The sequence below is a fragment of the Macrotis lagotis genome, chromosome 1 (assembly GCF_037893015.1).
Source record: "Macrotis lagotis isolate mMagLag1 chromosome 1, bilby.v1.9.chrom.fasta, whole genome shotgun sequence".
Taxonomy (NCBI): domain Eukaryota; kingdom Metazoa; phylum Chordata; class Mammalia; order Peramelemorphia; family Peramelidae; genus Macrotis; species Macrotis lagotis.
Window position 1 is genome coordinate 804,823,882 of NC_133658.1, and position 26,806 is coordinate 804,850,687.

General features: G+C 37.2%; 1 protein-coding gene and 1 long non-coding RNA gene across 8 annotated transcripts in view; one reads left to right on the forward strand and one right to left on the reverse strand.

Annotated features, from left to right (window-relative positions):
* LOC141508395 (uncharacterized) overlaps positions 1-14,652 on the forward strand; it is a 52,572-nt gene extending 37,920 nt beyond the window's left edge. For 3 of the 4 annotated variants that reach the window (XR_012474400.1, XR_012474401.1, XR_012474398.1), the window contains 2 exons: positions 5,165-5,203; positions 6,188-7,310. This is a non-coding gene — a long non-coding RNA (uncharacterized LOC141508395). Of the gene's footprint in view, positions 1-5,164; positions 5,204-6,187; positions 7,311-10,240 lie in introns of those variants that run through there. The other variant, XR_012474399.1, reaches the window with a different exon arrangement.
* The window catches only part of ALG8 (ALG8 alpha-1,3-glucosyltransferase), a 48,985-nt gene that overhangs the window by 21,545 nt on the left and 634 nt on the right, over positions 1-26,806 (reverse strand). For 3 of the 4 annotated variants that reach the window (XM_074216973.1, XM_074216972.1, XM_074216974.1), the window contains exons 2-7: positions 22,724-22,802; positions 17,923-18,116; positions 11,869-11,978; positions 8,385-8,452; positions 6,369-6,495; positions 3,257-3,360 (exon numbers count right to left, since the gene is read on the reverse strand). In XM_074216973.1, coding sequence (XP_074073074.1) covers positions 3,257-3,360; positions 6,369-6,495; positions 8,385-8,452; positions 11,869-11,978; positions 17,923-18,116; positions 22,724-22,802 — 682 coding nt within the window. The remainder of the gene's footprint in view (positions 1-3,256; positions 3,361-6,368; positions 6,496-8,384; positions 8,453-11,868; positions 11,979-17,922; positions 18,117-22,723; positions 22,803-26,806) is intronic. The other variant, XM_074216975.1, reaches the window with a different exon arrangement.

Genomic DNA, 26,806 nt, shown 5'->3' on the forward strand with positions numbered 1-26,806 from the left:
TTAATTCCAATTCTGTTAACTCCCCTATGGCATCTTAATAACATTGAGCCTGAAGCTCCTCATTGGTCCAATTAAGGGATGGAACTAGATCAGAGGTATCAAACTTAAATGGAAATAGTCACATAGTGATTTAGCATTTAGCATGAAATTTGTCTACATTAGATTGCATGTTTATTCATTTTATTCCCTTAAATGCCAGGTACTGTGCTAAGGGTTTCACAAATATTATTTCATTTGATCTCCCCAAAACCCTGCAAGATAAGTGCAACAGGAGCTTTACATCTGAGGAAAATGAGGCAGACAGAAGGCAAGCACCTTACTCAGGGCCACCCAGCTATTAAGTTGGGGTCATAAGAGATCCAATATGAGCTTAGGTCTTCCTGATTCCAGGTCCAGCACACCATGAACTGAGTCACCAAGCTGATCTCTAAGGTCTCTTTGCAGCATCCTTTGACCCTAAGTAAACAAGTTTCATAGAAAGACGTACTTTTGGGGGTGGGGTGGTGGTGGGGCAGGGTGGAGCCAAGATGGTAGTGTGAAGGTAGGAATTCACAGAAACTCATTCCCCCCAAAAGCCATCAAATTGACTCTAGCCAAAATTTAGCGGGGCAAAACCCACAGAAAGACTGAGTGATACAATTTTCCAGTCCAAGACAACTTATAAGTTCCACAGGAAAGGTTTGTTTCACTGGGACCAGGGGTGGAAAAAGCTGCAGCACAGCACAGCAAGGCTGGGTTGCCTAGATCCCTGGGGGCATCTAGGTCCAGGGCAGAGGGTGTGGTCTCCGGGCCTCCTGGTCCAGGGATCACTGGGAACAGCTTGAAGGAATGATGAGAGAACTCTGCCACACCAGAGTGAGTGTGGAGAGAACACTGGCCTCAGAGCAGCCCTGTGGTAAGAACCTGCAGCAGGAATTGGGGAAGCCAGCCTGTACCTCCAGAGCACAGCCCAAAGACGGTAAGGGGGTTGGAAGAGACTGCAGAGGTCTCTCTGCACTCCCTGGAGCAGGACTCTCCAATTTTCCCACACTCAGATCCAGATTGCAATTTGGTCTCCCATACCACCATAGCTGAGCAGGGACCATCCTCAGAGCTCCAGGGCAGAGGATGACATGTGTCATATGTCTTACACATACCAAAGTACAGGCAAGAGAGCAGTCAGACCTTGGAGGAATTAAGGTCTCTGTAGGTTATCCCAAAAATGCCCCAAAGCCTTAGAAGTGTGGTATATCAGTCATAGGCTAAGGAAATGAGCAAACAAAAGAAGAAGAATCTGACCATAGAAATTACTTTGGTCCCATGAAAGATTCAGAAGATGACAAAATCAAAGCTTCTGTACCCAAAACCTCCAAGAGAAATAGAAATAAGCTCAGGCTATGAATGAGCTCAAAAAAAAAAAAAAAAGACTTTGAAAAGCAATTAAGGGAAGTAGAGGAAAAATTGGGAGGAGAAACGAGAGCAATGTAGATAAATCATTAAAACCAAATCAGCAGCTTGGTGAAAGAAATACAAAAAAATACTGAATAAAATAATATGTTAAAAACCAGTTTAGGCCAAATAGAAAAAGCAACACAAAAGGCAAATGAGAAAAAGAATGCCTTAAAAAGCACAATTGGACAGCTGGAAAAGGAAATAAAAAAATCTCTTTGAAGAAAATAACTCCTTCAAATGCAGAATGGAACCAAAGGAAGCTGATGGCTTTGCGAGAAATCAAGAAGAAATAAAACTATTCCAAAACTCCCCCCAAATTAGAAGAAAGTGTGAAATATCTCATTGAAAAAAACAACCAACCTTGAAAACAGATACAGGAGAGATAATTTAAAAATTACTGGGCTACCTGAAAGTCATGCCCAGGAAAAGAGCCTAGACTTCATTTTTCAAGAAACAATACAGCAAAATTGCCCTGAGATCCAAAAAACAGAGGGTAAAATAGAAATTGAAGGAATTCACTGATCACCTCCTGAAAGAGAGTCCAAAAGAAAAACCTCCAAATTTCCCAAGTCAAAGAGAAAATACTAAAAGCTGCCAGAAACTAACACTTCAACTACAATGATTCAATAGTCAGGATTACACAGGATCTGGCAGTATCTTCATTAAGGGCTTGGAATATAATAATACTCAGTTTTTTTACAACTGAGAATCAACTACCTAGCAAAACAGAACATCCTCTTTCAGGGGAAAAGATGGACTTTCAAATTTTCCTACTGAAACAACCAGAGCTGAACAGAAAGTTTGGTCTCTAAATACAGGACTCAGGGGAATCATAGAGAGGGTGAATGAGAAGGACTATGAGGAATTTAATGATGTTGAACTGCTTGTATTCCTTCATGGGAAGAAGATACTGATAATTCATATGAATTTTCTTATTTACAAGAGAAGTTAGAAGGAGCATATGCAGACAAGGCACAAGAAGAGGCTGAATATAATGGTATAATATAGTAAAAAGATGGAGTCAGCGGGTGATAAAGGAAGGTAAAGGAGGAGAAGAAGGGGCTAAGATATTTCACATAAGAGTCAAGAAAAAACTTTTACAATGGAGTGGAATGGGGGAAGGCAAGGGAGAATGAGTGAGTCTTCATATCTCATCAGAAATGGCTCAGAGAGGAAATAACATATACACTTTATAGGGTATAGAAATCTCTCTTACCCTAGAGAAGAATGAGAAGAAAGCAATGGGATAAGGGGGAATGGGGGAATAAGTGCTAGAAGAAAGGGAAGATTGTAGGAGAGGGTACTCAGATACAACACACTTTTGAACAGGGACAGGATGAAAGGGGAGAGAGAGAGAGAGAGAGAGAAAGAGAGAGAGAGACAGAGAGAGAGAGAGAGAGAGAGAGAGAGAGAGAGAGAGAGAATAGAATAAATGAGAATGGGAAGGAATAGAGTGGAGGGAAATACAGCTAGTTAAAGCAACTGTGGGAAAAATATTGTAGCAATTTCTTTGGTGGACTTATGATAAAGAAGGCAACTCATCCCAAAGACAGAGTCATTGGAATCCGAACATAGACTGAAGTACATTTTTTTCCCCCTCTCTCACTATTTTTGAGGTTTCTCATCATTTTTTGGGGTGAGGGGGGTTTATGTTTACTCTTACAAGATTATTGTAATAATATAAAATAAACCAAAAAAATTTTTTTAAAATATATTTGGGAAGTCACTACCCTAATATTTGTATTATGGAAATATTTATCTAAATCTTTATTATGTATATGTATATATATATGTGTGTACTTTAAAAACAAGATAAGATACTTACCAAGGCTATAAAAGGACCCAAAGAAAGTGCAGAAACAAAACAAACAATGAAACCCAGGGCAATTAGTCGGAGAAAGCTAAAACTGCTCCATCTGACAGATCCATCTACAAAAAAGAAACATTATCAAGAGATGTCATATCATCAAATACCAAAATGCTGAAATGGGTATTAAAATTATCTGTGTGCTCATCTTATCTCCCCCTACTGTCTAGAAGCTTCTTGCAGGTGAAGGTTGTGTCTTAATTCATCTTTGAGACACTTAATAAACATCTTCATGAAGCTTTTCCAATTATCTCTTGGGATTATTAACACTTCTCAGTGAATAAAAATTAAGTATCTACTAAATTTCAGACACAGTCTTAGTTGTAGAGAATACAAAGGTGGTAAAAATTCTCCTTACTCTCAAGGAGTTTAATGGGGAGACAGTAGGCAAACAACTATGAACAAACAGATCTATACTGATGGAGGGGCTAAACTGGAGATAATCAACAGGTCAGCAGCATTAAGGGGGATCTGGAGAGGCATCTCCTCCAAGGCAGGAAGTCAAAGAAACCTGGAGGCAGAGATAAGGCAGGAAACCATTCCAGGTCTGGAAGACAGACAACAGGAATGTCCACTTGGAAGAGAAAGTATCTTCTGGGAAGAGTGGCAAGGAGCCCAAGGGTCATTGCTTTGTATAGTACCTGGGTACAATTAAGTTTAAGATGACTACAAAGGCCTGGCTGTGCAGGGTTTTAAATCCAAACAGAAGATTTTCTATTTGAGCTTGGAGTTTATTTAATGGAAGGGTACCATTATCAGAGCTGAGCTTTTGGAAAATCAATCTGACAGCTGAAAAGAGAAGAGACTGGAATAGGGAAAGACCTACCTCAGGTTATTGCGGTACTACAGATGTGAGATGATGAGGCCCTTCCCCAGGCTGCTTGGTTGTGTTAGAGGGGGAGAAGGGACATCTACAAGGGATGTTTCAATGGTTAAAACTGATAGGGTACAGATTGGATGTGGGAGTGTAGAGATGTGAAGAGTCAAGAAGACAACTGAATTTTGGGCTTGTGTGACTGGGAGGATGGTGGTAATAAGATAATAGTAATTTAGGGAGTTTGGGAGAGGGAAAGGTTGGAACAAAGATAAGGAATTATGCTTTGTCCATTTTGAATTTAAGAAGTCGATGATATCCAGTTTGAAATGTTCAACAGTTGCTAGGAAAGACACAAGTCTGGAGTCTACTTATGCAGGAGTGCATAAGTAGATTTGAGAATTACTAGCATTGAGATAATAACTGAAACAAAGGGAGCAAATGAAATCACCAAATGAAACAGAACAGAGGGAGAAGAGAAGAGGGCCCAGGAGCTTTCACTGCAGAGTTATGTTCTACATTCTATAATATATTTATCACATGGAATCATATAATTTAAAACTGGAAGAGGTCTTTTTTAAAAATGATAAACATTTTATCTTTATTTTATATATAGCAAAAAATTTCCATATTAGTCTTATTGTGGAAGAAGAAACAGAATAAAGTCATAAAAAAAAGGTGAAAATAGGATGCTTTGATCTGCATTCAGATTCCATCAAGTTATTTAGATGTGGATAGAATTTGGAAGAGGTCTTTGAGGTAATCTAGTCCAACCTCTTCATTTTACAGATAAGGAAACTGAGGTCCACAGGTTATAGGTTACATAGATTGGGTAACAATATTTCTATAGTTTTTTTAAGGTTGGCAAAGTGCTTTGCATGTATTATTGCATTTGATTCTCACAACTGTGCTATTATTATTCCTGTTTTATAGATGAGTAAATTGAGGCTGAGAGATGTAAAAATGGCTTACTCAGTCATACAGCTGAGGTAGGATCTAAACTCAAGTTGACTTGATTCTAAGTACAGTTTTTTGTTTATTTCTCCATCTAGTTACTGGGATTTGCCTGAGCAACTCTGACTATAAATCTGGTATGTATTTTGTATCATTTTGTATCTTCTCTCCCTAATAGACAGCAAATTCTATGTGAGCAAGTCTCAAATTTTTATCTCAATTTTTATTATTATTACTAATTTTATTATCACTAATAATAATAACTGGAAATTATTATTATGAAGGGACACAAGGCTTACATAGTAGTTGTTAGTCTATTTTCTTTTTAAAAATTTTTTTTGGTTACATTTTAAAGTTCCAAACTATCTGTCTTTTTCCATCCCCACACTGCAATAGAGAAGGCCACCATTTCACCCCTCCCCATATATTATTATTATTATTATTATACAAATATAATAGCTCATTCTCTGGAAGTGAATAGCATCTTCCTTCATAAGTCCTCTGTAATTGATTTGAGTATTTATAATATTTAGAATAATATAGTCCAGTTATTCTTTGAACAATATTCTATTATTGAACACAATGTTCTCTTACTTCTGTACCTTTCACTCATTATTTCATGTAAATCTTTAAATATTTTTTTAAAAACCAACCCCGCTCATCATTTTTTAACAGTAGTATTCCATTTACCTCAATTTTCTGGCTCTTTACTACTATACTTAATAAGTAGGTACTTAATATTTATTGTTGAAATGAAGCCTGGCCTAATGGAAAAACACTGATGAAACAATTAGAAGATTGCCAGGTCTGGACTTGCTATTTAAAAACAGTCATAATGATGATGATGATGATGATGATGATGATGATGATGATAGCTCAGTCACAACTTTTCTCACTTAATACTTTTCCCAGTTAGTCAACAAATTGAGAATTTATTATGTCTTTACTATGTGTAAAGACAGTATTATTGATATGCCTATGTACAATAATAGCTCAAGTTCAAGACTTATGAATCCTATAGAACAATTAGCATTCATATGAACCTGATCAAATATCTTCCATCTACAAAAGTGAGGGAGATGGGCTAATCATCTGGTTTCATGATTTCTCCTGCATTTCAGTTCCCATTGAGTACAAGCAGTGGAAAGAAGAAAAAGTGGATAAAAAAGAGCCAAAGGCAGATTGAATTACAGATTGGGAGATTAAGCCCTGCCTGCAGGTACAATATGATTTTCCCATCTTTAGTCAGAGAAGTTAGTTAAAACAAAAAAACCAAAATAATGCTGGTGATTCTGCACTTGCCTGGTTTATCTGCAGTGAAACAGTAAGATCTCAGCAAATAGACACCGTAAGCTGGGGCCACATAAAGATAGATGTGCTTGAAATGCAGGAGAATGGTGAAGAGAAATGCTCCTTCCAAATGCCTTTTCTGGAAGATTTAAAAGAGAAAAAAGTTACCTGACAGTGTGCAGAGGTGTGGGTGTGCCAATGATGATGAATACTTAATACTTCCTCCATGGTTCAGTATCCCTCACACCTGTGGCTGCAGAGTGCCTAGAGGTTTCCTCCATACTGCATGTCACTGTGGTATCAGATTCTGATCACAGAGGAGGTTTGGGCTGTAAGGGAAGGGGAAGGCCAAGGGGGAGGTCACAGATAACATGGTATTATTAAGGACCCATGTCATTCCTTCTTTTCATCCTTCCTGTTCTGGACACTGCCTGGCTGGGACCTGACAGCAGACCCTGGCTCTGCTCCTCCATGCTCAGGTTTGCCAACCCTGCCCTCTGCTCTGAGTGCTCCTGAAGGAATTTCCCATATCTTCCTCCTTCTAAACTCTCCCTATCCTCTTTGGAGTCTTCCCAGATTTCCTTGGACAGAAATTCCTCCCACAGCACTCTATACCTTGCTCAGGTACTTGCCAGATTGTATTTTCTAGAGCCACATCTCCTCTTTGATGCTATAAATTTCATAGGGGCAAAGAGGACACTTGATATTTGCCTAGCATATGATACTGATTTAGAGGCAAAGAACATCACTAGACAATCTCCATAATTGCCTGATGATGAAAGACTAGACTGATACTTTGCTATGTTGAGAGTGAGCTGAAGGCCCTCTCTTTTTTCCTCTTCTTTTTAAAAAAAGTTGATGGTTTCTAAAAGGGGGTGAATTAATAGTTCTGGAATTCAATGGAGCTGTAATAAGGACAATGAGATTTCTCATTTACTCTTACTCTCTTGTCAATTTGACCAAAATAAGACAGAAAAGTATAGCAAAGAAGAAACTGGGAAGTTTCCAGTTCTCTCACCAATTTCATGATTTAAAATCATAAACAAGTTTTAAGAGTCCAACCACCATATCTATAAAAATAACTTTGAAAAAAAGATACTTTGAAAGAAGAATAATTTCTAGGGCACTTGGATAGGAAAACCCCCAGGATCTTGTTTTCTTCCAGTGGTCAATATCCCCTGAATTCAATTCAATTAAATTCGCAGCAATGCTGAATGCAAAAGAAGCACAGAATCCTAAACCCAAATACTAGAATATCAATGAATAGGACCTTCCCTGGCTTAAAAACCCTTTGTAGTTCAAGTTCATCTTCCCAAAAAATGAACAGATGTTGTCAGTCTGAACACTAGGAGGAATAGCCATTAGGAGCTTTGAAAACTTGTTTGAATCCACTGACTAAATTTATTGAGCACCCCCCTTTTTTTGTATGTTTTTTCCCAAGGCAATGGGGTTAAGTGGCTTGCCCAAGGCCACACAGCTAATTATTAAATGTCTGAGACTATTTGAACTTGGGTACTCCTGACTCCAGGGCTGGTGCTCTACCCACTGTGCTACCTAGCCCCCCCCTTTTAACATTTTTTTGTATATGTGTGTTTTAAAATTTTTTTTATTTTTAAATGATTTATTTATTTTCACATTACTACAATAATCTAGTTGTGAAAGTAGATATTACCCCCCCCAACCCGCTTAGGAGATTGAGAATCTTCAAGACAAATGAAGTGATAGAAAAAAAATATACTTCAGTCTGTGTTCAGATACCTTCACCTGACTTTGGGATGGGTTGTGTTCTTTATCAAAAATCCATCAGAGAATTTAGCAATCATTTTTGCAAGGTTTTGAATTTCATATTTTCTCTCTCTCTCCCCTCCCTTTCCCCTCCCCCTGACAGGCCATACACATATAACCACACTGAACATAGATCCATATTAATCACTGAGCATCCTTCTTACTGGCCTCTAGGAGTTAAAAATGTCTTACATGTATATGAAAAAGAAAAGAAAAATCCATTTCCATGGATTATTTGGTTACCTGAAATAATCGGGCAATTGAAAGCAGCATCAATCCAAATAAAAACCCATTGTACTGAAAGTGAATATCTGGATTCTGAGTGAAGGAAAGTGGGAAAGAGTATGGGAAACACCAAATTCAAAATGATCTATGCCATTATGCCTAAAATAATGGAGAGGAATATGAACAGTAATGACAAATGCTTTGTAATAGTCTTAAACACAAAGTATCTATACTTAGCATTGGACTAAGCCCAAGAAGACTTTTGATTTCTGGCAAATTAGTTTGTATCTTCTTATAGGAATGTCAGAGGAAAAAGTACTGGATTTGGACAAAAATCCAAATGCTAAATCTGATCCTTATAGACAGCAAAAAAAACAAAAACAAAAACAAAAAACAAAAACAAAAAAACAACACCAAAACTCCAAAACAGTGTGACTGAAAAGATTACTTAACCTAAAATAGATGGGTTGGAACTAAATGATGATTCTTCACATCTCTAATTCCTGAGATCTCTCTGAACATCAGTAACTTTTATTTTCAAAATGAGAATAATAATCAAATAATAAGGATAATGATCTGTCATCTGTAAATATTATATAAATGTGAGTTAAAATGAACTCTACTTTCTCAATTTCCTTGGAAAGCATTTTGAAACTTCTTCAGAGAAGAAAAGTTTCAGTTCTTTCTTAAATTCAGCATCACTAGATTCTGACTTGTCAAAGTCAAAAAATATTTTTGATATATGATAAGCCTTTAATACAAAATTTAGGTCACATCCTAGTTTTAACGCTTTGTATATGGCCTCTCCGGATGTTTATTTAATAAATTTATATCATCATCTCTGTTCCGATATTGTTCCCTTCTAATTTGCATATTTTAAATAATTTGATTTGAATGATCATTCTACTTGTCATTCAGTTGTGAGATTATATTAAAGCCTTATGGTGTAGTAGAAAAAATTGGACTTGAAGGGAAGACCTGAGATTTAAAGAAATCCTGTGCCCCAGGTAATACAGTTGGTAAATGGCAATTAACCTTTTCTTAAATGGATCTCTCCCTAGGGTAAGTCACTTAGCTCTTCCTTCTCCCCTGGGCTGATCTAATAATGATAATGAATAGGGACCAGGATGTCTAAGCAGCTGCTTTCCTGGCAAGTATACCAGAGACAGGAGGGAGACACTGAACAAAATTTCCCATTTTTTGCCTCCTCCAATGAATGATCATGGTGTAGAATTTGCCAGGGAAGGTTAAGTCAAATAGAGCAAAAGCTGTAGCAGATGCTACTCAGTCTGGAAAACCTTCAAGATGGAACCAGAAACAGAATGGCTTGAATCTGTCATCTGAGGAGTAGCCTATGTAAGTATAGATAGGCTCCTAACTAAACAAGGATCAATCACAGCAATTTATGAAGATTGTCTTTCTGTTAAGCAAGGGTTTAGTCATTTTTCAGTAGTATCTTTGTGATCCCATATGAAGTTTTCCTGGCAAAGATACTGAAGTAGTTTTGCTATTTTCTTCAGCTCATTTTATAGATGAGGAAATTGAGGCACAGGGTTAAGTGATTAGCCCAGAGTCAAATAGCTAGTTAGTGCTTGAGGTCATATTTGAGCTTAGAAAAATGAATCTTTCTGAATTCAGGTCCAGCACTCTATCAACCTAGTTGACCACTATTAAGAAGTAGAGGGAAATACGAGTTGCATTAATGGAGTGAAGGCCACAAACTGATTAAATCATAGAGCTTTTAAGTATTAAAGTGAAATAAGTAAATAGATTGATTCTTTCAACTCAGAGTAAGCAAAATTTAGAGCAAAATGACTAACATTTACAAGAAGGCAAAAATACCACTCACACTAATAAGCTCAATGATGTTGTAGAAAGAAAACTGGACAAAGAGACAGAAGAGACCTGGTTTGAATCCTGCCTCTAACACTAGCTGTGTAATCAAAGGTAAATGCATCTGTGCTTTAATTTCCTCACCTGTCAAACATGGACAATAATAGTTAAACTACCTACCTCTTAGGTTGTTGCCAACTTTAAAAGTAATATAGAAGTATTATCTATTATTAGCTGTATGGCATAGTGAAAACTGCCCAGGATTTGGAATCAGAAGGCCTGCCTTCTCTCCTGAGGCTGCTATGCAATTCCTAGGTAAACAACTGTATGGACTCCCCTATAATGAAGTTTTCCTTCCTGTACAGTGAGGGTATTAGGCTCTATGATCTCTCAGGTCCCTTCAGTTCTGGATCCATGACTCTATGGAACCTAATTCAAAGGCTAGAGTAGAGCTAACAATTGTCACCTAATAACTAATTTGGAAGGAAACACATTATATTTAATCACAGTCAAAAGCTCCATTCACTGTAATATGTTGGCCAACATAGGAAATCACACTAGAGTTCTGCATTTAGATGTTGAAATTTTACTTGCTACAGAATTACTCTGGCCTTACTACAAGTTCTTTAAATAGCTCAAGTTTCTACTTCATTTTAATGTTTATGCTAAAAATTTTCTTTGTAACTCAGACAGGGAGCACAGATGTTATTGTTATTGTCAATGGCCAACCAGCCAGTTAAGGGTCACAGCTGGGGTTGGATCCCAGGACTCCTCACCTTAGGGCCAGTATTCTGGTCCTAAACCTCATAGAATAGGCCAGTGCAGCAGGGACACGATGTTCCTAAAGCTACCTTGTATGCTGCTTATCAAAAGATGCAAAATATTTGTAATGTATTCTTCCCCAAAGAGTTCAATCACTCTTTGTCCTAAAAACTTGACTCCAACAAGATAACATGGATTTACAATAGGATGACTCCACTTTTATCCTGTCACTATTCAACCCAGAAGGATAATGCAGTGGGAACAACTAGCAGGTCTAGGAATTTGAGAGAAATATTAATAGCTTACATTGAGATAGCACTTTATAGTTCTACTTTCCTCATGACAGTGTAAGTAGTACAAGTATTCATTATCTTTGTACAGGGAACAAATAAAAGGCAATTTGCCCAGGGTCACATAGCTACTAAGTGGAAATTCAATGCAGAACAACTGAAATCAAATGCAGTGCTCTCCCTGAGAATAGTTAAGCTAACATTTATATAGTACTTAAGATTTGCAAAGCATTTTACATATCTCATTTCATCCTCAGGACAATCCTGGAAGGTAAATGCTATTTATATCCATTTCACAGATGAGAAAACTGAGGATCAGAGGGATTTTAAGTTGCCTGCTCAGTCACAAACCTCCAACCCAGCATTCTATTCATTCTTTCACACTAGACCAGAAGTTGTTGGTGGAAGGAGAAAAAATGTTTGCTAGATTTCCATTAGATTCTGTAATAAAATTCTGGATATAAACATGATGAATAATTACTACATTTCTGGTGATCCTACTAAACCTCGATTGAAAAACTCAAATTTTAGCATGATCATAAACAGAAAGCATTAATTTTGTGCCCACTGTGTACATAAGATAAGTGAAGAAACTATATACAAAATTAAAAGGATACGATCTACAATTAGCAATCCAAAATTCCAGAGAAGTAAGATTGAAAGAATAAATGTTGGCTTCTCTGTAAGTTCTTTTCCAGCTTTTTTTCCCTGTATGCATTTGCAGCACCTATAGGAAAACATTGGAAGGAATAAGGCAAAAATATCAATGACTTCATTATTATAAAAATAGATTATAATTTTAGAATTTACAGCTTTTGATGCTTACTTCTTCTCAAGACTCTTGTATAGATATTACAAATATTATTATCCCTTTTTTGCACATGAAGAAACTGAATGATTTGCCCAAGGCAATGGAGCATAGAAATATCCAAATCCAGAGTAGAACTCTGGTCTCCTGACTCTTTTAAGTCCAGGGCTCTTTGTATTACACCATTCTAAATCTCAATGATCTTCCAGTTCAAACTCTATCCAAATCATGAATCCTGAACAAGAAGTTAGCCAATCTTTAATTAATTTATATATAAATGTTTATATGGAAATACAAATGCTTAAGAGAGTGCCTGGCATAAATGGAAAGGTCTCTGGAATTGGAGTCAAGTAATAAAATTATCTAAGAGCCACAAAGGCTTTTAGAGGTCATCTAATTCAACCTGTACATGAACAAGAATTTCTTATATAATCTAACAAAAAAATTATCTAGTCTTTGCTTGAAGAGAATTTCATTGACTTCTTTTTTTTTTTTTTAGGTTTTTGCAAGGCAAATGGGGTTAAGTGCCTTGCCCAAGGGCCACACAGCTAGGTAATTCTTAAGTGTCTGAGACCGGATTTGAACCCAGGTACTCCTGACTCCAGGGCTGGTGCTTTATCCGTTGTACCACCTAGCCGCCCCCATCTCACTGACTTTTAAGGTGATCCATTTAAATTTTGGATAGGTTTAATTTTTAGAAAGTTTTTCCTTACATTAAATCTAAACTTAACTCTTTGCAATTCCGCCCATTACTCCTTGAAATACTTCAAGGAGCTATTATTATGTCCCTTCTGAGTTTTCAGTTTAGGTATCTCTAGTTCTTTTAGCCAAATCTAGGAACTGAAATCAAGCTTATTGGTTTAAAATTTATAGACTCAACCTTCCTAGGGCATTTGTCTTTTTTCAGTTCTGAAGTATTTTTCTTCTCCAATATTTTTCAGAAATGAACTATATGGATACTATGATCTTAAGTTTTTTCTTTTTTTTTTTTGGTAAGGCAAATGGGGTTAAGTGGCTTGCCCAAGGCCATACAGCTAGGTAATTATTAAGTGTCTGAGACTGGATTTGAACCCAGGTACTCCTGACTCCAGGGCCGGTGCTTTATCCACTACGCCACCTAGCTGCCCCGATACTATGATCTTGAAAAGATCCTTTGACAGAAGTTCAGTAATCACAACCATCAATTCTTTCAGTGCCCTAAGATTAAGCTCATATTTAGGTATACAAGAGAGAAGCAAAAGAAGAGTTCTTTCTTTTCCCCATCATCTATTAAGGTTCAACCCTCTGAATAACTGTCAAATCCTTCTTTGACTTTTTCCTTTGCCCAGCAGAATTAAAATCTTTTTTCCCCCTCTATACTACATCTGGTCCATCTATCTCCCTTTAATCCATATGTATGACTATATAAAATGTCTTGCTAAGATTTAAGCATTTATGTTTACAGTATTCCATTGACCTATCCCAAAAAAGAGATTTTTTTTGGGGGGGGGGAGCAAGGCAATGGGATTAAGTGACTTGTCCAAGGTCACCCAGCTAGGTAATTGTTAAGTGTCTGAGCCTAGATTTGAACTCAGGTCCTCTTGACTCCATGGCTGGCACTTTATCTACTGCATCACCTAACTGCCCCTGGTTTGACTGGTTCTTGATAAAGCTATATTGACTTTTAGTGATCACTGTTTCCTCAATTTCTAATTGCTCACAAATCATCGTAATGATATATTATAGAATTCTACTAGGAAAAAGTCAAGCTCTGAAATTAAGAAAGAAAAAAGAAAAGGTGCCAACAACCCTTCTTTGTTCAATTTGTGGGGACTATAAGTATGAAGCACTGAATGTACTGTCAGATTGTCTGTTCCAGCTCTCAGTCTAAGATACAATGTGCTAATGATGCATTGGTTTGGTTTGTTCAAACTGTTTTCTTTTTTTATCCTTTGTTGGAGAGTATGGCTCTCTAGGGAAGGGAGAAGATGAGGGGAAAATATGGACATAAAGGTTATGTAAAAATAAAAGACAGTAATAAAATTTTTTAAAAATCAAACTCCCAGGACTATAATTTGTAGAGTCCAACTTTTGCTCCTCTTTTGAGAAAAGGGACATTCACCCTTATATCACATGTGCCAATCTCAAAACCTTTCAGCAATTACTGACTAGCTCAGCAATCCCATCTGTTTTTCCAGTACTGTAGCACGTAATTTGTCTGAGCCTGACACATAAAAGGCAATATTTCTGGTGGGCTTTCATTATCTGCTAGCTATTATTGTTCTGTTCTTTCTAGACTAAGGACCAATTTCCTTGGACGAGAAAACAGACAATAAGAGTTGAGTAGTTTCCTCTCTCAGCATTTTCTATAATAGATTGTCTACCTAAAGCAGTGATCCTGTCCTTTTTTGATCTTTCTCTTAACATTTGTAGAAGTAAAAAGACAAAAATCCCCAAAATAAAGCCTTATTGGTGGACTTGCTCCCAACTTCTGTGTTTTACTGTGGTTTTGTACACATAACACAATTCTTATAGGAATACAACTACTTGGTATTCTTTGTCTGTTACTTCCTTTTACGTTCATTTTCTGTACATATATTTTTTAAATTTGAGTTTGTTGATGGATCCCCTGTATATAAACATTGGTTTCTATAGAGTTCATCCTTTTCTTTTTTTGTTGAAGTGATTTCTTTTTAAAAATTTTTTTATTTATTTAAGGCAATGGGGTTTTTGCATGACTTGCCCAAGGTCACACAGTTAAGCAATTATTAAACATCTAAGGCCAGGTTTGAAGTCGGGCTCTCCTGTTTCCAAGGGCCAGTGCTCTATTCACTGTGCCACCTAGCTGCCCCCTCAGTGAAGTGATTTCTGCTTGAGAACTCAAAATTTCAATTTTGAGAGTTTCCTATTGCATTTGAATTAACCTCTTGTGCAAAATATTTGGCTAAAGGTGTCAAAAAGTGGCCCACAGACTGTATGTAATGTACAACACTCTCAAGTGTGACTCATACTAGAGTAAAAGGTAATGAGAGTGGGAAGAATAAATAATACAAGAAAACATAAATAATATTAATATCTAGGTTCCTATGTCAAGAGGGAACCTATAGGGATCCAAATGTTTGGTTTAGTGGTCCCTGAGTATATTTAAATTTAATACCATTGTATTAGGCTATTAAGCCTTCCTTAACTTTTCTTTCAAAAATTAGAAATCCATTCTATTCAAATCTAGGATTCATAGACTATGAATAGCTTTTTACTCCTTTTTTTTTAAATCATGAAATCTATAGTTACTTGTTTCCAAAATTACTGTATTTAAGAATTCCTAATTTAACTGGTGTCTCTCCATTAGTGCAGAACAGGTCTTATTGATTCCTCTACCTTTTGAAGGGTAAAATTATTTTCAAGGCAAGTCACAAATTTATGAGTAACTACTCTTTGGTGATAATTTAGAGAGATTTCAAGAAGAAATATTGATAGATGAATTCTGGGAACTGGGTTCAAATGTATGATCTGTGGCAAATCATTCTTTTCTTTAGGCTTCAATTTCCTAATCTAGATGATTTCTAAGATCTCTAAAGCAATAAATCCTATGTTCTAAGTGAATTACTTCTTTAAAAATAGCCATTCCACTCCTTTACTCCACTGATTGGACACATGAAGTCTGAAGGGTGATTTGAAAAGATGACCTAACATCATAATTAGTCAGTAGTGGAGCTTGAAAAAGACCTCAGAAACAATTCTACTCTACATTCTATGTCATACTGCTTCTAATGAATATCTTCTTTTCAGACTTTTTTTAAACTAACCATAATTTTCTGAAAATTTGCAGGGCACAGTATATTTTGTATCTTCTTAAAAGTGAAAATGTGGAAAAACAAGTTATTGTAAGCTACATTATGGTTATACTGATCAAATTAAGAACAGGACATACTGTAAACTTAATCATCTGAATACTATCCAAATTACTTATACTTGAATGTAGAATGGATTTTTATACTTGTACATTCTAGAAACTTACATGTTTGAAACAAATATTACCTTTTGGAGGGACTATACATTAGTTTAATGATTTCCACTTTCTCCCTTGCTTAATTTTTCCTAACTGTTGGGTAGAACAACCTTTAAAGTAATTCAAGGTATAAAGGTCATTCAAATGCTAATTTCTCCACAAAACCCTTCCTTAGATCCTTCTAGCTAGTAAGAACATATGACCTTTCACTTCCTCTTTTTATAATTTCTTCTATTATTCAATTATTTTCTAGCTTGTAATATAGCTATCTGTGTATGTCTTATCTTCCTTCTACATTGTAATGCCCTTTAGGGTAGAGACCTCATCTTATTTATCTTGTTTTATTCCCCAGTGTCTAGTGTAGGACTTTACACATAGAAGGCCTTTAAAAATATCTGTTGAACAAAAATGATTAAGTATTTGCTGATGTTCAATTTCCAAGAGGAAATAAAAGACTTTTGGTTTAAAAGAAATAACAACTTGTATTTATATGATGTTTTTAAAGGTTTATAAAATATCACAAATAATAATAGTATTTGTAGCTAGGATTTATATAACCCTGGGAGGTAGAAGCTATTATTATTATTATTATTATTATTATTATTATTATTATTATTATTATTTTTATCCCCATTTTACAGAGGAGGAAAAAAGGTTATTGGAGATGAAGTGTCTTGCCCGGGGTCATGTAGCTAGTAAGCATCTAAGGCTGGATTTGTACCCAGTCTTCCCTGGCTCCAGGTCAAGGCTCTATCCATTCTACCACCTCATTGTCTCCATTTCATTTGACTGAAGAAGAAAATTCAAAATCCATTTCCTTCTAGCTTCTGGGAGATTGTAAATCAAGATGGTATTTCATAAGTTAAAAGGAAGCTTTCCCTCTAAAAAGATGCCATTAATCAAAACTGACTGTATTTGATTTTTTCTTTTCCACTGTCCTTTCCACTCCAATTCTCTATTAAAAACCATTTCTTTTTCAGGAAGAGGTTGTATGACATACTTGGAAAGGGTAATGGGTTTAGAACTCTGATCTAGGCTTAGATTCTATTTACTTATATGTCTTCGGATTGGACCATGGTAATTTACCTCTTTTGGGTCTCCATTTTCTTCTTTGTAAAATGGGGGAGGCAGAAGTGTACTAGATGTTTTCTAAGATCTCTTCTGAAATTTTACACTCAAAGCTGAGATTAACCACTGTAATGATTTTCTTTTCTTAGACTTTGCTCAATACTATCTTTTTTCTTCTAAGTTGTTATTATTTCCTATTTTGCATATAATTACCAGAGTTTGTGCCACATCCTTCAAAATATTGTTGCTAGGTAGCACAATGGATATAGAGCACCAGTCCTGAAGTCAGAAGGACCTGAATTCAAATCTGGCCTTAGACACTTGACACTTACTAGCTGTGTGACCTTAACCCCGATTACCTTGCATTCAGGGCCATCTCCAGTCATCCTGATTCATTTTTAGCCATTGGACCCAGATGACTCCAGAGGAGAAAGTTAGACTGGTAACTTAGCATAGCAACCTACCCACTAAAATTTAATTCACATGCATGTCAAGGCATCACTGCCCTGATGTTGGGGGTCTTCTTTGAGAACACAGGATAAACAACTCTCACTTATATCCGATTCACCCAGGCTTCCAGCCTAATGGCTAGAAAGGGGCCCTACACTGAGTACAAGCTTAAGTCTTCACATTTTTTTTTTAACTTTAACTACACATTCCACATAATGTACAAAACAGTCTAGAATTTCTGGAGCCCTTGCTGCCATAGGAACTTGGTTGTTAAAGAAAAATAATACATGAGAACAAATTAAACTGTCAAACATTATTTTCCCCTCTACCAAAGAAGAAGACAATCCTTAGACTTACTCATAGACTGCATAGATAAAGAGGATATCTGTAAAGATGACAGAAAATCTCTGGAAAAGTACAGTTCTAGGACTGGCATAATTCAAGTTTTGTATATTCAGCATCTCTGGGTCAAAAACTTTGGCAATGTGTGACAAAGCATATTCAAACCAAGCAAAAAATGGAGGGTAATCCAAAGTCCACTCTGAAGTTGCCTATGGTCAAAGGGAGAGAGAACACATATACACACAAAATCAGAAATCAAAGAAATGAAAACAAAGTGTAAATCTTTTAAAAACATCACTTTTTGGAAAGAAAAATTAAATCAAACTACTCTTAAACAGGATATAAACCAGGGGCAGCTAGGTAGTACAGTGGATAAAGCACCTGCCCTGGAATCAGGAGTACCTGGATTCAAATCTGGTCTCAGACACTTAATAATTACCTAGCTGTGTGGCCTTGGGCAAGCCACTTAACCCCATTTGCCTTGCAAAAACCTAAGAAAACAAAACAAAACAAAAAAACAAACAGGATATAAACCAATATAATGTAAGCCCCTCATAGAGTTAAATGTAAATACCATGTCTTCTGGGAAGACTTTCCTGCTCTTACTTGGTGATTCCTTCCCTTTTAGAGTACTTCTTTAGGACCAATATACATCTCATGTATAACTGTGTTGTAACAATAATCTTACATCTATAATATAGGACACTAAGATTTTCAAAGAGCATTTTCCTTACTACTCTGTGAGCTAAGTAGTATAAACATTATTTTCCTCATTTTACAGGTAAAAGAACTAAGACTATGTGACCTGTCCACTGTCACAGAGTTAGCAGGTCCCTAGAGCAGGATTTGAACCTAGTTCTAGTGACTCTAAGTCCAGAATTTTCCATTATGTCACCCTTTTTCACATGCCTCATGTTGATCATACCCTACCCCACAACTAGAATGTAAACTCCATGAAGGCAGAGATGATGTCTCTGTATGGTTCCCCAGTAACATCTCCAATATTCTAGAATCCTAGGACATTTTTAAATTGAATTTTTTTCAATTATCAAGAATTTAATTTTTCTGCTGCCTACCTTCTCTTTGAAAAAGAAGAAAACCTCTTTAAACAAATATGCATAGTTAAGCAATATAAATTCCCGTATTGTCCATGTCTAACAATGTATGTCACTAAAGCACTGCTGATAGAGCTGTGAACTGGTCCAATCATTCCAGAGAATAATTTGGAACTATGCTAAAAAATGTTATTAAATTGTGTTTACCACTAAATTCCATGACAATGCTACTACATCTATACCCTAAAGAAATTTGAGAAAATCCCAAATGTACAAAAATATTTGTTACAGCTTTTTTTATGGTACTAAAAAATTGGAAATTGAAGGAATGTCCATTGCTTGGGGAATGGGTGAATAGGTTATTGTTTAGGAATGTGATAGAATACTATGATGTTGTAAGAAATGATGAAAGGATTGTCTCAGAGAAACCTTGGAAGACTTGTATGAACTTAGGCAAAAAGATAAAAATTTGAGATCACTGATTATTCACAATGACCAACAATTTCAAAGGGCTCTTAATGCCATCTATCTCCAGAGAGAGAGTTAATGAACTCAGTAAAGCCTGAACCATATTTTTTTTTGTTTCTTTCTTTAGATATAGGAATTTGTTTTACATTATTGTACATATTGCAATGGATTTTGATTTTCTTGCTTTCTCAGTGGGTTGGGAAAGGGGCAAGGGAAGGGAAAGAATTTAGAACTGAAAGTAAAATAAAATTGAATTTAAAAAACAATGTAAGTTCAAAGTGTTGAACTACATTGTTACCAATAAGTTGCTTGTTTTTTGTTTATTTAATTCTATCTTGTTAAATGTTGAGGGTTTTATAGAAGATATTTTGTATGTTTATTTTTGCTGACAAGTTCACAATTAAAAAAAAAAGTCCATAATCCTCCAATCAGTGAAGGATAGCCATATAACCACAGGAATAGGATGTCATAGGTTTAAGAAATATACGAATACAACTACAAAAAACTGTATAGATATCAAGAGTGATCTAAATTACAGAATGCTAATTGCACATGGGGAGGTAAAAGTAATATATTGAAAAGACAATTTCTAATTACCTCTTTTAAGGTGGCATGGTGGTACATTAGTATCTTTAAAAGTTCAATGCGTGAAAAGCAAAATAAACAGAATCTGAATTGTATATATTACCTATAGATATATGGTTTGTTAACTCTAGCCTTCTTTGTGTGTATTTATGAGCAAGTGTGTGTGTGTGTGTGTGTGTATGTGTGAGAGAGAGAGAGAGAGAGAGAGAGAGAGAGAGAGAGAGAGAGAGAGAGAGAGAGAGAGAGAGAGAAGACAAAAACAGAGATGTAGGAGAATTGGGACATTCTTTCTATAGCTTGAACTGAACCTGGTTAATGGTTCTGATCTCACTTTGTAATTGGGGTTATGTCAAGTAATATCCATGGTAATATTTTACCAAGTGCATTCTTGGTGGCCAATGGCCTACCCAGGGGTAACCTTTGACCAACATAGGAGAAGGAATTTTAGAGGAATGTTGAAGAGTCCTTTTAACTTGTTGACATATTTTCTGGAAACAATGAACCCAGGGAATGCAAGAGTCTCTGAACATGTCAAGGGCAAAGGCACCCTCCCTGCAAGTTGACACAATTTGTTGTTGGCACCTCAAGTTGTACTCCCTGTATGTCCTCAAAAAAGGGAAAACTGACAAAAGTTGCAGGGGCTGCAGGAAAAAGGGCATACTTAGGCATTGTTGGAACTGTAATGGCTCTAGTCATTCCAGATAGAAAACTGGAACTATGCTCCAAAAAACTCTATGTGCCTTTTGACCCAAATTGGTCTATACCTCAAAGAAATCAAAGAAAGAGGAAAAGGACCTATATGTAAAAAATGTTTTAAAAAGTTCTTTCTCAAAGTAACTAAAAACTGGAAACTCTGAAGATGTCCATCAATTGAGAAATAGCTGAACAAATTGGTCACTTAGTCTCTCAGTCTCAGTTTTCTCATCTGCAAAATGGAGATAATACTATTGTGAGGATAAAAAGAGATCATCTTTGTAAAGCACTTTGAAAACCTATGTAAATGCTAGCTCACGACAATGCTGATGATATAGGAATGCAATGAAATATTACTGTGCTATAAGAAAAAAATGAGTAGAATAGTTTCAGAGAAACTTCAGAAAAATTGTGAAGTGATAGTAACTAATGCAGATTGGGAATTGATACAGACTGAAGTGAGCAGAATTAGGAAAATAATTTCTATAATAATGACATTTAAAGACATATAACTTCAAAAGTGTAATGACTATTCATCATTCCAAAGGATGTATAACAAAACATGGTACCTATCTCCTGAAGGAAGGAAATGGTACAGATTGAAGCATACTTTTTTTGGATACAATCAATAAAAGAATCTGGTTTACTTTACTCTTCATATTTGTTAAGGAGGCTTGGTTTTGGTTTCAATGGAGAAAAAGGAGGTAGAGAAAAATATATTTTTGCTCATTAAATATGACCACACATATTGGAAAGTCACATACTGTCACATGCAAAAGTGCCTTAGGGAATATCTAATTCAAATGCCTGATTTTAAAGGGTAAAAAAGAGTCCCACAGAAGGAGGTTAGGCTTGTTGGGCCTCTTCTGAGAAGAAGAGCTAGTTTCTCGGGAAAGCCATAGGCTTCTTTAAAAAATAAGGATGTCAAAGAAAGGAATGTCCAAAAGGGCAGTAAGGAAGGAGAGTTCTTGGTGAAGGTTGAATACAGAAGGCAAAGGGAAGTCCAGAGAAGCAAAATAGTTTGCCCATGGTCATGCAGTTAGTTATTGACAGAATTAAGACTAAAACCCAGGCCTCCTCATGTGTAAACCACAGCTTTTTTCCACTATAAGCTATCACACTTTAACAATAAAGTTCAAGTACAATCTCCTTCATCCAAGAAAGAAGATGGGAGTGCAAAAAAGTTACTACTCCTCCAATTTTATGAAGAAACAAATTATGAAGTAGATGATCTACTCAGTGATAAAGTTAAGTAGAATCATGAAAAGAACCAATTGAAATTTTATTTCGTTATTTGGTGGAGGAGAGACTGGATAACTAGAATAGTAAAGAAACTTGGATTCATGTCAAAAAAGGATTAGTTAAAGGCAAAGGGTTTACCTGGCCTGGAGAAGAGAAGACTTGGGGGCATATGAAAACATGCTAAATAATAACACAATAAAAGGGAAACCCACTGACTCTGAAGTCAAAGAACCTGTTCCAAATTCCACAGGCTTAACCTGAGTGACAAGTCATGTAACCTCTTTGGATCTCAGTTTCTTCATCTGTAAAATGAAGCAACTAGATTAGATTCTAAGGTCACTTCCACTTCTTGATTTATGATCTTATAATAGTTGCTTCAAAAAATTTGAAAGGAAGGCATGAAAGAATTAGAATTGTTTTGACTGGTCTCAAAGTGCAGAACTAAGAGCTACATGTAAAAGTTGCATAGAGGCCAATAAGGGCTTTATGTTAGGAAGAATTTTCTAAAAATTTGTCAAATGTAGAATGTGCTCTCTTTGGAGTAGAGGATTTCCCCTCATTGAAAGTTTTCAAGTAGAGGCTAGATGGTCATTTGTGGGTATTGTCAGTCAGTATGAACTAGAATCCCTCCCAACTCAGAAATTGTGAAGTTCTGTAATTGAATTAGGTATTCCTGGAAACTAATTTCTCCTAACTGATGCATATTTAGTTCATATCAAATCCTCCACTAGAAGATAACATATGCTTAACATTGAAAAACAAAACATATTTACCTCATAGTACCATTGTGATACTGGTAAACTGTGAGTGATGGCAAGCCAGTTCCTGTGTACTTCAAAATCTGTAGAATAACTGCAAAGAAAACAAAACCTCTTATTAAGAAATTAGATCTATGATAAAGGACCTTAGATTGTACTTGGATTTCATATTCCCATTCTCTATTCTATTAAAAAAAGACCTTAAATATATACAACTATTTTTGCAATATAACATTATAATGACTCACTTATCTAAAGGTCAAACTTGGGACAACTTCAACATTCTAAAATCTAATCATAAACCCAAGAGTAAAGATAAAGACCTCTAAACAAGGCAAAACAACTGTCATAAATTCTATGCATTTCACTCCAAGTGAGGGGCTTTTACTCAAAGGCTACCTATACTATTTTATATACAATGCTAACAAGTTTAGTTATTTGGGAGGTGTTTTTTTAATATAGAATGAGGTAGGAATAAAAACTCTAATTGCACAGAAAAGTGTTAGGTGATAGTAAAAGGATAAGGAAAAGGACTACAAAATTAGATATAAGAACTAAAACTAGTCTTCAAAATCTCTGAAGATATTTATAAGTTTAATAAAGCTGTATAAGGTTTAAAGAAGGAAGGAGAGCCTCCACTGTATTTTTAAGGTAGTTAGGGATTCTAAGAGGAAAATGTTAGAAAGGTGTTTATTCCAGAACTATTTCTTCAGAGGATAGAATGTGGTACAGGGGGATTAGCTGGCAGGTCAGTTGGATTGGAACAGGAATAATATGAAACAAGATTATAAATTCAGGAGGTGAGGGATTGTGGAAGGCTTCAAAATATGCCAGGAGAGATTTCTATTTTACCATGATGGGCAACAGAGGTATGATATGGTCTGATATGGTTTTAGGAATGTCAGTGAGACATTGCAGTAGTATAGGCTGTGGGTGATGAAGGAATGAACTAGCATAGTGGTGGCTGCAAGAGAGGCAAGGACTCAAGAGATATGTAGGTTGCAATGATCTTACAACTCATTAGATGTGGGGGCTGATGGAAAGAGGGAAAAGTCATGGATGATGTCAATGTTTTAGAAGTTCATTCAAGGCAACATAGTCATTTTACAGAATAAATTGTGGCCTAATGAGGTTAACTATATATTTAGATTTACTTTTAAGTCAAATATGAACTCCTCTAGTTGGCTTCAATCTATCTCTTCAGCTAATTAAGAATGCCTTACTCCTCTTCATGTACTTTGTAATCCCATTTAACAAAGGTATTTAATAAATGCTTGTTAACTGATGCAACAGGGTTAGAAATCTTCTTTAATACAGCGTCAGAACTGGGAAAGGTCTTAGAACATGACACTTTAGAGTTAAAAAGGGAACAGAACATGGAATCTGAGGGCTGGAAGAACCTTAGAACATAGAATGTCAGAGCCAAGAGGGCCCTTAGAACATAGAATGTCAGAGGGTTTAGAACACAGAAAGTCAGGGATGGGAGGGCCTTAGAACATAAAATGTGAGGGTTTAGAACATAGAAAGTCAGGGATGGGAGGGCCTTAGAACATAGAATGTCAAAGGGCTTAGTACTTAGAAAGTCAGGGATGGGAGGGCCTGAGAACATAGAATGTCAGGGGGCTTAGAACACAGAAAGTCAGGGATGGGAGGGCCTTAGAACATAGAATGTCAAAGGGCTTAGTACTTAGAAAGTCAGGGATGGGAGGGCCTGAGAACATAGAATGTCAGGGGGCTTAGAACATAGAAAGTCAGGGATGGGAGGACCTTAGAACATGAAATGTGAGGGCTTAGAACATAGGAAGTCAGGGATGGGAGGGCCTGAGAACATAGAATGTCAAGGGGCTTAGAACATAGAAAGTCAGGGATGGGAGGGCCTGAGAACATAGAATGTCAGGGGGCTTAGAACATAGAAAGTCAGGGATGGGAGGGCCTGAGAACATAGAATGTCAGGGGGCTTAGAACATAGAAAGTCAGGGATGGGAGGGCCTGAGAACATAGAATGTCAGGGGGCTTAGAACATAGAAAGTCAGGGATGGGAGGGCCTGAGAACATAGAATGTCAGGGGGCTTAGAACATAGAAAGTCAGGGATGGGAGGGCCTGAGAACATAGAATGTCAGGGGGCTTAGAACATAGAAAGTCAGGGATGGGAGGACCTTAGAACATAAAATGTGAGGGCTTAGAACATAGGAAGTCAGGGATGGGAGGACCTTAGAACATAGAATGTCAAGGGGCTTAGAACATAGAAAGTCAGGGATGGGAAGGCCTAAGAACATAGAATGTCAGGGGGCTTAGAACATAGAAAGTCAGGGATGGGAGGGCCTTAGAACATAAAATGTGAGGGCTTAGAACATAGGAAGTCAGGGATGGGAGGGCCTGAGAACATAGAATGTCAAGGGGCTTAGAACATAGAAAGTCAGGGATGGGAAGGCCTAAGAACATAGAATGTCAGGGGGCTTAGAACATAGAAAGTCAGGGATGGGAGGGCCTGAGAACATAGAATGTCAGGGGGCTTAGAACATAGAAAGTCAGGGATGGGAGGGCCTGAGAACATAGAATGTCAGGGGGCTTAGAACATAGAAAGTCAGGGATGGGAGGGCCTGAGAACATAGAATGTCAGGGGGCTTAGAACATAGAAAGTCAGGGATGGGAGGACCTTAGAACATAAAATGTGAGGGCTTAGAACATAGGAAGTCAGGGATGGGAGGACCTTAGAACATAAAATGTGAGGGCTTAGAACATAGGAAGTCAGGGATGGGAGGGCCTGAGAACATAGAATGTCAAGGGGCTTAGAACATAGAAAGTCAGGGATGGGAGGGCCTGAGAACATAGAATGTCAGGGGGCTTAGAACATAGAAAGTCAGGGATGGGAGGGCCTGAGAACATAAAATGTGAGGGCTTAGAACATAGGAAGTCAGGGATGGGAGGACCTTAGAACATAAAATGTGAGGGCTTAGAACATAGGAAGTCAGGGATGGGAGGGCCTGAGAACATAGAATGTCAAGGGGCTTAGAACATAGAAAGTCAGGGATGGGAAGGCCTAAGAACATAGAATGTCAGGGGGCTTAGAACATAGAAAGTCAGGGATGGGAGGGCCTGAGAACATAGAATGTCAGGGGGCTTAGAACATAGAAAGTCAGGGATGGGAGGGCCTGAGAACATAGAATGTCAGGGGGCTTAGAACATAGAAAGTCAGGGATGGGAGGGCCTGAGAACATAGAATGTCAAGGGGCTTAGAACATAGAAAGTCAGGGATGGGAGGACCTTAGAACATAAAATGTGAGGGCTTAGAACATAGGAAGTCAGCGATGGGAGGACCTTAGAACATAAAATGTGAGGGCTTAGAACATAGGAAGTCAGGGATGGGAGGGCCTGAGAACATAGAATGTCAAGGGGCTTAGAACATAGAAAGTCAGGGATGGGAAGGCCTAAGAACATAGAATGTCAGGGGGCTTAGAACATAGGAAGTCAGGGATGGGAGGGCCTGAGAACATAAAATGTGAGGGCTTAGAACATAGGAAGTCAGGGATGGGAGGACCTTAGAACATAAAATGTGAGGGCTTAGAACATAGGAAGTCAGGGATGGGAGGGCCTGAGAACATAGAATGTCAGGGGGCTTAGAACATAGAAAGTCAGGGATGGGAGGACCTTAGAACATAAAATGTGAGGGCTTAGAACATAGGAAGTCAGGGATGGGAGGGCCTGAGAACATAGAATGTCAAGGGGCTTAGAACATAGAAAGTCAGGGATGGGAAGGCCTAAGAACATAGAATGTCAGGGGGCTTAGAACATAGAAAGTCAGGGATGGGAGGGCCTGAGAACATAGAATGTCAGGGGGCTTAGAACATAGAAAGTCAGGGATGGGAGGGCCTGAGAACATAGAATGTCAGGGGGCTTAGAACATAGAAAGTCAGGGATGGGAGGGCCTGAGAACATAGAATGTCAGGGGGCTTAGAACATAGAAAGTCAGGGATGGGAGGGCCTGAGAACATAGAATGTCAGGGGGCTTAGAACATAGAAAGTCAGGGATGGGAGGGCCTGAGAACATAGAATGTCAGGGGGCTTAGAACATAGGAAGTCAGGGATGGGAGGGCCCA